Raw genomic sequence first — 10,000 nt, 5'->3', positions numbered from 1 at the left:
CACCCAGCTCAAGGTGGAAGCTCGCACCTTCAACGTAAGTGATAATCTTGAAAGTGGGAGAGCACACCCCTTCGTGTGGGTAGGCGCGGCAAAGAGTTGGTAATACTGATTAATTTTAACATTCAAAATCTTAAAATAAAAACAATACATACGACAGTTTCTAAGAATCACACACAATATAATCTATTAATGTTAGCAGTTCTTACCTCTTCTGTTATTAAAGACCGGCATTTGTTCTTAAATACTCTGTCTAAGAGTATGCATACAGGATTTGGAGAACCTGTGCCGCAGGAAAAATTCGGTGTCAGACATAGCTTCAAAGGAGTTCATGCGGTCAGCAATAACCCTACGAATACTCCTTGGCTGGTCATACCGATTTTGACTATATTTCTGCCCTAAATGCTTGTTTTTGCCATTCTTCCCACCCAGAACCGCAAAATCCCACCGCCCAAGACACAGGAGGGGGGGGGGGGGTAATTTGAAAACCAATCACGAACACCGAAAATAAAGGTCAAATTCGTTCAGATCATACCAAAATACACCAGAAAAATATATTGCCAAGCCAAAACAAAATAGTGCGGACTTGCAAAAGCTCACCGAATGCAAACATAAGACTTCGTAATTCAAACTAACTGGCTGTGCACCAATCGTCTGTTTAGGTAGTACTCGGCTATTCTTTGCTGTAGGAATTATTTCACGTACAAATCAAACTAATTATAAAAGTATCATGCACCATATCTGATAAACAGCTTGGTAGAAATATTGAGAAATATAATGGAAGTGGATACAGTATCTCATCTTTGTTTTCGTCTCGTCGTAAATTAACCATCTCCAGAGAAGTGGTGAAGTCTTTTAAAACGATAAAAATATTAAACGCTTATTTTTCTCTTTACACGATGTTTTTATCATTAAATTAAAATTCCCATCACACACACCATAGGGTCCTTCAAATTCTACATAGATGTCTTTGCATAAGGCTGCTATAATATGACGAAAGGGCATGCGAAGGGGTGCTATGAGACTCCCCGCGGATTCCAGTACTACGCTGTGAGAATCCTCTCCCGTTCATCGGGAAACGCTCTCCCTTTCGTGAGTTAAGACTACCAAAAGATGTGGATAGGGCAAGGTGAACGCCTTCCCGCAGTTTAAGACTACGGCCGTTAATCTTTTGTTCGTCTACGGCATTTTTTTTTTTTTTATCTTTCACCTGCACCGAGTATTGGAATCATTACATTTGATTTTAAATTAACAGTCATAGATGACAAATTTATATGAATATCTTATATATTTTATTAATTTCAAATCACTTGCACTGTATACAAAAGCTATCAAGTGGTAAATATTTGAAATTACAGTTTTCAGTGTTGACAAACGTTTCGTCCTTTGCAAACTGAGTGAAAGGAAGAGAAATTTTGGATGCAGCTGAAACTACCTGCGGAAAGTGTCTATTTCTAGTAGCAAATGAAAAAGGTGAGAGGATGTCATTCTCATACTCATTCTAGGACTAAGACAGGGTTACCAACGCATTCTTTTCCCGTTGTCTGGTTTTGTACTCTTTCACGACCCATTACCCCGTTATTCCTATAACTGACGGCCTGAATGTTAAAGTAAGAGAAGCATAAATCGAGGATCCCTCAATAGGAACGACCCTGTAGGCTAATGAACTTGTAAGTAATATGAATTCTAATATTCATATGAATATTATTATACCCATAGGGTAAGGAAGATGATATTTGCTCACTCAATCCCAGCATGTCTTAAAAGGCAACTAAGAGGGGTGGGAGTTAAGGACTGAACCCCTCCCCCCTCACCTTCTTGTATTAGTGTAAGTCTATTACAACCCTACCATTCACCGTTTGTGTCACAGGCAAAGCTGTCTCATAATCCTCACCAAATAGGTAGGGGGATATATTGCTTAGCGCTTCCGTAATATTCTGATTCATATCCCAGATTAATGAAAGACGTTGCCTCGAGATTTCCTCATCCCTTGTGGATAGGGTAAAGTAACTCTGATAATACAGTTCCTCTAGTCCTTACCGAATAAGAAAAAAAAAAAAAATGCTCCACACGGAATAATTTGCCCCAGACTGGAAACCCCTGAGCTACAGTCTAAGCTGCAGAGCCGTGTTTTACACTGCCCCTGATGGGGCGAGTATTGTGGGCAAGGGGGGCGCAGCCTCATGCTAAACGATTTATGAAAGAGCTTAAAAAACATTTGGATTTTTCAGAAAATGATCTGAGAGAATCATTTACAATTATCTTGTTTAAGCAATATTTCATAATATTTGTAGTTTGCATATTAATCGCTGACGACGATATAAAAATACGAATCTTATAAGTTAACGATTCTACCGAGCATTGGACATGTGTGGCCGTTGAGCAGATAAACATCAAATGTTTTCAGTTCAGTTGATCACATTTGGCATATTGGGAGGAATGATTTGCTTCTGTCATATTTTTGTGGTTTATTCTTTTTCAGGCCATTGGTATAAAAACATTTAAGTGTTGTCACCTTAATTTTTGCAGACCTATAATTCTATGAGACACACTGAAAAAGAGAGAAAAGTATTTCAAAAATTCAAGTGGAAGACCCAGTCTATAAAAAAAAAAAAAAAAAAAAAAAAATCTATATAATCCAGGGGTCGGCCACCTACAGCCAGCAGCCCGGCCCGTAAACCTAATCTGACCGGCCCGCCTGTATGCTCCACAAATTCACAGAAATATTCCCGTTTTTCACTAACTCAATTAGTGAAAAAATAGCAAGTTTTGTTGGCTGTTGATCACAGTGGCAACCACTAGAGTTAGTTTGTTCGAAAAAGCATGTATTCGAACAGACTTGTGCTCAAATAAGGAGGCTATGACGCGCTGCACCCAGTGCTCAGTGGTCCAGCACTGCCAGATGTGCAAAAATTATTGCCCAATACGATAATGTGGCCTATGCAATAAACTATAACATGCATGCAATATATTTAATAACTAATGATTAATTAAAAGAAATGCCTTTATTCATGTTGGTGCGATATTTTTGCTCAAAAATTCGATTACTTAAAAATGCTGCCCCCACCCCCCAACAATGCAATATTATTGGCGCCCACCCATCAGTTTACCAGTCGCTAGTGAGGAAAGGTGAGTTTTGTTCGTCAGCAGGCTTGGGTATACAACCTGGTTCAGTTTTTGATATGTTGTTTTGTTTCCTATGTTATTCTGTTTCATATGTTGTTCCTCTGTGTGTCGTTTGCTATGTTGCTCCATGCTATGTTGTACTGTTTTCCTTTGTATTCCATAAATGTGTGTTTTGACAACACGCCTAATTTCTGTTTCTTATGTTTTCAGTCACAACATGGGAACAAAGCTTAGAAAGGTGGATTCGGAATGCCGGGTGTTTCAAAAAATATGGACAGAGAAATAATTCTTTGTCTAACACAGTCGCAAACCAGTATGCCTGATTTGTCATGAATCTGTTGGTGCAACAAAGACTTTAATTTGAAGCGCCATTTTGAGACAAAACACAAGAAACACAGTGAGTTAACTAGACAGATAAGAAAAGACAAAACTATTAAGATGAAAGCAAGTCTGGATGCACAGTCCTTAATATTTACCAAGCAAGTGGCAGAATCAGTGAGAAGTACATGTGCAAGTTACGCAGGAAGTTCACTAATAGCGGAAAATATGAAACCATTCACTGAGGGAGAGTTCGGTAAGAAGTGTTTGGTGGCCATGGTAGACACTGTTTGCCCAGAAAAAAAAGAACTTATTTTCTAACGTCATTATGTCTGCAAGAACTGTATCACGACGAGGTGAATAAATATCTGTTGATTTAAAACAAATACTAATTGACTACCGTGATGTATTCTCGTATTTTTCAGTTGCGCTCGATGAAAGTACTGATGCAAAGGAAACTGCACTGCCGTGATGTATTCTCGTATTTTTCAGTTGTGCTCGATGAAAGTTCTGATGCAAAAGACACTGCACAACTTGCAATATTTGTTCAAGGTATCAACTCAAGGTTTGAAACTGGAAGAATTTGTGCAGCTAGTACCTCTCAACTGTACTACTACTGGAGCAGACATTCACGAAGTCGTGCTAATCAGTTTAAAAGACATGAATTTAGATATCTCGAACTAGTTGCAGTAACTACAGATGGTACACCAGCCACGGTAAATGAAAAGAAAAGTTTTGTCGCACTTCTTGAGAAGTACGTGAAAGAAACTTGATTATAAAACAGAACTGTCAAGCTGCATTTATTCATTAGCAGGTTCTTGTGTTAAGGGTTCAGGAATGCAAGAGGTAATGCAAGTGGTAGTGAAGGCTGTTAATTTGATATTATCTCGAGGTTTTAATCGTTGATAGTTCCAACAGCTATTATTGGAAATAAAGGCTCAGTAGGCTACTCTGACTTACCATACTTCTGTGATGTTCGCTGGCTTAGCCGAGGTGTTATGTTGGAGAGGATTAATGATCTTCTGGAAGTGATCTCTGAATTTTTGGAAAGGGAAAATGTAAATGTGCCACAGTTTCGTGATCCCGGATGGATCTCAGGTCCCGAGTTTTTAGTGGATCTTCCTTCTTACTTAAATGAACTTACTTTAAAACTACAAGGACGCAGTCAAATAGTGAATGTACTCTGTGAACGTACTATAGCATTTGAGATGAAGCTTCAGCATTTAGAGAGACACCTTCAAAAATTAAATTTGGCTCATTTCCCAACTTTGCTGAAAAATGAAGCCACTGACACCTCCAAGTATGTGGTCGTTATCCGTGAACTCAGAACTCAGTTTTCCTCACGTTTTCCAGACAATCGGTCACACAAAGATGATTTCAGGCTTTTTGCTGCTCCTTTTGATGTGAAAGTAAACTAAGCTTCTGAAAGGGTTCAAATGAAACCCATTGAGGTTCAGAATTCAGAGCAGTGAAATGATGAAATCAAATTTCCAGACGGAAGAGGTCTCATTATTGGAGTTATGCCAAAGGTATATTCTAAAAGCCGGAATTTATCCAAACATAGTAGGGCACGCCAAAAGATGGCAAGTATCTTTGGAAGTACTTGAATATGTGAGCAGCTCTTTTTGAAAACAAAATTCACAAAGAACAAGCTGCACACACAACTCAATGATTCATTCTTGATTGGGGTACTCCAAGTCGCCTCCTCCAGCCTGAAGCCTAATACTGAAAAACTTTCGCGTGAGAAACAGCACGAAATATCACATTGACTCTCATTGCCTGAAGGTTGTCAGTATGACAATACTGAAATATCAAAGTAACTAGTAAGTCCTGTGAATATAAATATTTGTACTACACATGGTGATAATTGTTATCGTGAAAGTCATTTCTTTTGTTGCTAATGCATTACTTTTATATTTAAAAAAAATATTCAGTATAATTTTTAGGAAATACTTCGAATATTTCCACAACATGTGATGATTTTTTTTTTCAATGAAAGTTATTTCTTTTGTTGCTAATGCATTTTTTAAAAGCATAAGCACACAATCTGGCCGCACTATGTGGTGGTACAACTACACTGCGGCCAGGTTGTGTTAGGAAGAATACTGCCACCGTATTCGCTGTGTGTCGTGAAATGCGAATAAAAGGGGCGGGGTGAGGGGACTAGGGACCCCCTCCTCTATTTTTTAGTTCCCAAAAAGAGACAGGCCAGAGAAAGTGGTGGGGGATTGAGTTATCCCCGTACCCTGAAGATTGGGTCTATGAATGTGCGTGGATGTAGTACGATTGAGGCTAAAAGGGAGGAGACTGGGAGAATGTTTGTGAGAAGAAAGTTGGATGTGTCAGCTTTTAGTGAAACGAAGATGAAAGGGAAAGGTGAGTCTAAGGAAGTGTGAATGGAAGATTGTCAGGTGTTGACAGAGGAAGGGCAAGAGAAGGTGTGGCCTTGTTAGTGAGCCCGGAAGTACAGCAGTGTGTGACTGAATGGAAGGAGGTGTCATCGAGACTGATGTGAGTGAAAGCGAAATTTGAACGTGAGTTGTGGGTGTCTGTGAGTGCATATGGGCCTGGTAGTGAAAGGGATGATGAAGAGAGGGAGTCTTTCTGCAATGATGTTGATGAGTTTCTGTCGAGTTTTGGAGCGAATGTGAATGTGGTAATGATGGGAGATCCGAATGCTAGAGTGGGAAATGTAGCAGTTGAAGGCGTAGTTGGTATGCATGGTGTGCCTGGAAGAAATGAAAATGGGGAACGAATGATAAGGATGTGCGTTGAGCGAGAGATGATTGGAAGTACCTTGTTTGAGAAGAAAGATATTTTTAAGTATACATGGGTGAGAGAGGAGGGTGGAAGGGTTGTTGACAGAGCATGATGGACTATGTGGTTGTGTCCAGGAATGTAATAGGAAGATTGTTGGATGTGAGAGTTCTGAGTCGGGAGGGTGGAGGTATGTCTGACCACTACCTGGTAGAGGGAAAGTTAAGAGTAGGAAAGAGATGGGTGAGAGCTAGGAGGGTTAGGTGTGGCAGGGAGGTTTTGAAAGTGAATGAGTTGGATAAAAGAGAGAAAATGATAGAGTTTCAGGAGAAATTGAAAGATGAGCGGAACGCAATGAAAGATGAGGAAAATGGCAGTGTGGAGGAGGAATGGCAGTTGTTAAAGGGAGCTGTGGTGGGGCATGCGGAAGAGGTGTGTGGTGCGAGACGAGTGGGTGGTGGTGTAAGAAAAGGAAGTGAATGGTGGTGCGAGGAAGTAAGTATGGCTGTGGCTGAGAAGTGACGTCATGTGAAATGTGGCTGCAGAGGAAGGATGAGGTGTCATATGAGACGTATAAGGAAAAAAGAAATAGCGCGAGAAGGGCTGTGCGTGATGCTAAAGTGGCAGCAGATGAGAGGTGGAGCAGGCGGTTGACTGAGAATTTTGAACAGAGTAAGAAAATGTTTTGGTAGGAGGTGAAACGGGTGCAAAAGGGAGGGTCTGGGAAGGAAGAGCGGGTAAAAGCAGTGGATGGAAGGATGTTCACCGAGATGGATGCAGTAAGGAAGAGATGGGCGGAGTATTTTTTAAATATTGTTAAATCAAGAGGAGGAAACGGAGGGTGAGATTGTGGTGGATGGAAGAGTGCAAGGAATAAATGTGTTGGTAGAGTTGAATGATTCTTTGATCACGAAGGAAGAAATGTAGGAGGCAGTAAAGGAGATGAAAACATGGAAAGCTGCAGGTATGGATGGGTGTGCTGTGGAGTACTGGAGTGACTATAGTTGACTGTTTAGTAAGGTTGTTGAATGTGTGCCTTGTGAAAGATATGGTGTCAATTGACTGGGCAAGTGCTTGTGTGGTCTCGTTGTATAAAGGTAAGGGTGATAAGTATCAGTGTACTAGCTTCAGGGGTATAAGTCTGTTGAGTGTTGTAGGTAAGGTGTATGGTAGAGTGTTAATTAAGAGAGTCAGAGAGGGTACAGAGGGAGTGATTGGTGATGAACAGTGTGTCTTTAGGAGAGGGAGGTGATGCGTGGATCAGGTGTTTGCTGTGAGACAAGTGTGTGAAAAGTATCTAGCGAAAGGTAAGGATGTTTTTTTTTGGTGTGTTTTTTTTGTAGTTTTTTTTTGAGAAAGCGTATCATAGAACTGATAGGGAGGCTTTGTGGACTGTTTTAAGATTGTATGGACTTCATGGTAGGTTACTAAAAGGAGTGAAAAGTTTTTATGTAAATAGTAGAGCATTTTGAAGAGTGCAAAATACTGTTTGTGATTAGTTTCCCGTGAGAGTGGGGCTGCGGCAGGGATGTGTGATGTTGCCTTGGTTGTTTAATATTTATATGGATGGTGTTGTAAGGGAGGTGAATGCAAGAGTGTTAGGTGGAGGTCTGAGTCTGGTGAATGTTGATGGTAGAATCTGAAGCAGCTACGGTTTGCAGATGATACTGCTCTGGTGGCTGATTCAGAGGAGAGATTGAGACAGTTGGTAGCGGAGTTTGGAAGGGTGTGTGAAATGAGGAAATTGAAAGTAAATGAGAATAAGAGTAAAGTGTTGAAGTGTACAAGGTTGATAGATGGTAGGAGGATGAACATAGTTTTGAATGGTGAGTTGCTTGAGGAGGTAGAGTGTTTTAAGTATTTAGGGTCACATGTTGCTGTGGATGGAAGAATAGATGTAGAAGTGAAGTTTAGAATGAATGAAGGTGCTGGGAGGAATGAAAAGAGCGTTTAGATGTTGTTCGCTTAGAATGGATGTAAAGAGAAGGCTGTATGAGGGTGTTGTGGTACCGACGGCGTTATATGGGGCTGAAACATGGAATATGGATGTAGCAGAGAGGAAAAGTTTGAACTAATGGAGATGAGGTGTCTGAAGAGTATGTGTGAAGTGACACGTATGGATCGAGTGAGAAGTGATGAAGTGCGAAGGAGAACTGGAGTTGTTCGGGAGATGGCTGATCGAGTTGAGCAGAGGGTGTTGCGATGGTTTGGGCATATGGAGAGAATGGATAATAAGCGATTGATGAAAAAGATAACTAGGTCTGATGTGAGAGGTGTAAGGCTGAGAGGAAACCACGACTAGGATGGATGGACAGTGTGAAGAGAGCGTTGGATGTGAGAGAGATGTTTGATGAGCAAAGAAGAGTGGCTGTGCGTGATAGAAATGAATGGAGAGAAACTGTGAATGAATAAATGATGACGCAGCCCTGGGGGGATATTCTCCTGCGTTTGTCTGATCAGCTGATCAAGTCAGGCGTTGGTAAGGGGATAGGTGTATTATGATGTGGCAGGGGTAAACCAGCCCTGCTGTCGGGCCCTGCTTCAGATGTCACTGATTGCACTGCACTGTTGACCCTCGTGCGGTGTGGTACGATGAGGATCTATCCCTTCTCCCCTCTGGGGCTAAGATGCGAATGAATGTGTTTGAGTGGATGAGTAAATTGGGGGTGTGTCGTCCTGTCTCGGCTACCTCCCTCTCCCTGGGGGAAGCAGCCTAGGTATATAGACAGGCAGATAATTTTAGGAAATATACTATGAATAAATATTATTATTAACATGTATTCTTACATATTAAAATTGTATTATTATTATTATTATTAGTATTAGTATGAGTATTAGTATTTTTATTGTCATTATTATTATTATTATTATTATTATTATTATTGTTGTTGTTTTTATTATTATTATTACTATTACTGGAGAAGGCGGGTGTAGTCTTTAACAATTTCAAAACATCTGGCCAGCATGGGAGTCAAGATATCCCGCTACACCGGCCCCCAGTCTACCAAAGGTTGCCGACTCTGTAACCAATCCTCTCATCATCATAGCAGACGTATAATAATAATGTCAAGACAATAACGATTTTTTTTTAATTGCATACCTTGACCTAGTAGAGTGCAGTATATGTAGTAGATGGGGGGGGGGGAGGCCGTCAAAATATTGGGAAGTAATTGGGTTATCATGACTGAAAGTTTGGTTCCTCAGAGAGTCCCTCGAATATTTTCCTGAACAAAGGGAGTAGGCAAATGAGAGAAGATTAAGAATCACCGCACTTGGACTGCACGTCTCTCTCCCTCTAAAGTCTTCCCGGTTGCCTTGCCCCCCAACCCCAGTTTCCCTTTCCTGCCTCTTACTCCTCTTTCTCACACCATTTACTATTATCTCTCTCCTTCCTCCCTGTCTCTCTTTCCTCATTCCACTCACTGCCGCTCCACCACCATCCCTTTCCCCACTACCTTTCCCTCACTTTCTATTCCCCAGCCACTTGTCTCACTACTCTTCCACCTCTCCTCATCTTATTCTAATTCATATGGCATCGCTGACTCCCATCTGTTACATGTCTATCATTTCGCCAGGTCTTCCCCTACTTTTCTCTCGCCACCTTCTCCCTCTCCTTATCCTCTCACTCTTCTTTCATCTTATCACTATCCCTCATGTCAGTCACTCACCCCATTCCTCACCTCCTTCTTCGTTGCCTCTTTTCTTCCCTTTTCCTCGTCTTACCTTCAAACCCTTGTATTTTTTTTGACCACCTTGTTTCTTCCTTTTCGTTGATCATTCTCCCCACCCTCGTCCCTTTCTT

The 10,000-nt window shown here is 41.0% G+C and overlaps 1 protein-coding gene across 1 annotated transcript in view; it reads right to left on the bottom strand.

The window, feature by feature from the left end:
• LOC145415228 (adenosine deaminase 2-like) overlaps positions 1 to 1,568 on the bottom strand; it is a 234,275-nt gene extending 232,707 nt beyond the window's left edge. Inside the window, exon 1 of the mRNA XM_080284566.1 lies at positions 1,554 to 1,568. Within this exon, the coding sequence (XP_080140692.1) occupies positions 1,554 to 1,568 (15 nt within the window). The remainder of the gene's footprint in view (positions 1 to 1,553) is intronic.
• Between the last annotated feature and the right edge of the window lie 8,432 nt (positions 1,569 to 10,000).

Source organism: Coenobita brevimanus, chromosome 13, assembly GCF_032717465.1.
Source record: "Coenobita brevimanus isolate Jiangsu-jjx chromosome 13, ASM3271746v2, whole genome shotgun sequence".
In the NCBI taxonomy this organism is placed as follows: domain Eukaryota; kingdom Metazoa; phylum Arthropoda; class Malacostraca; order Decapoda; family Coenobitidae; genus Coenobita; species Coenobita brevimanus.
The sequence above is the reverse complement of the archived record's forward strand: the minus strand, read 5'-3'. Positions and strand labels throughout refer to the sequence as shown.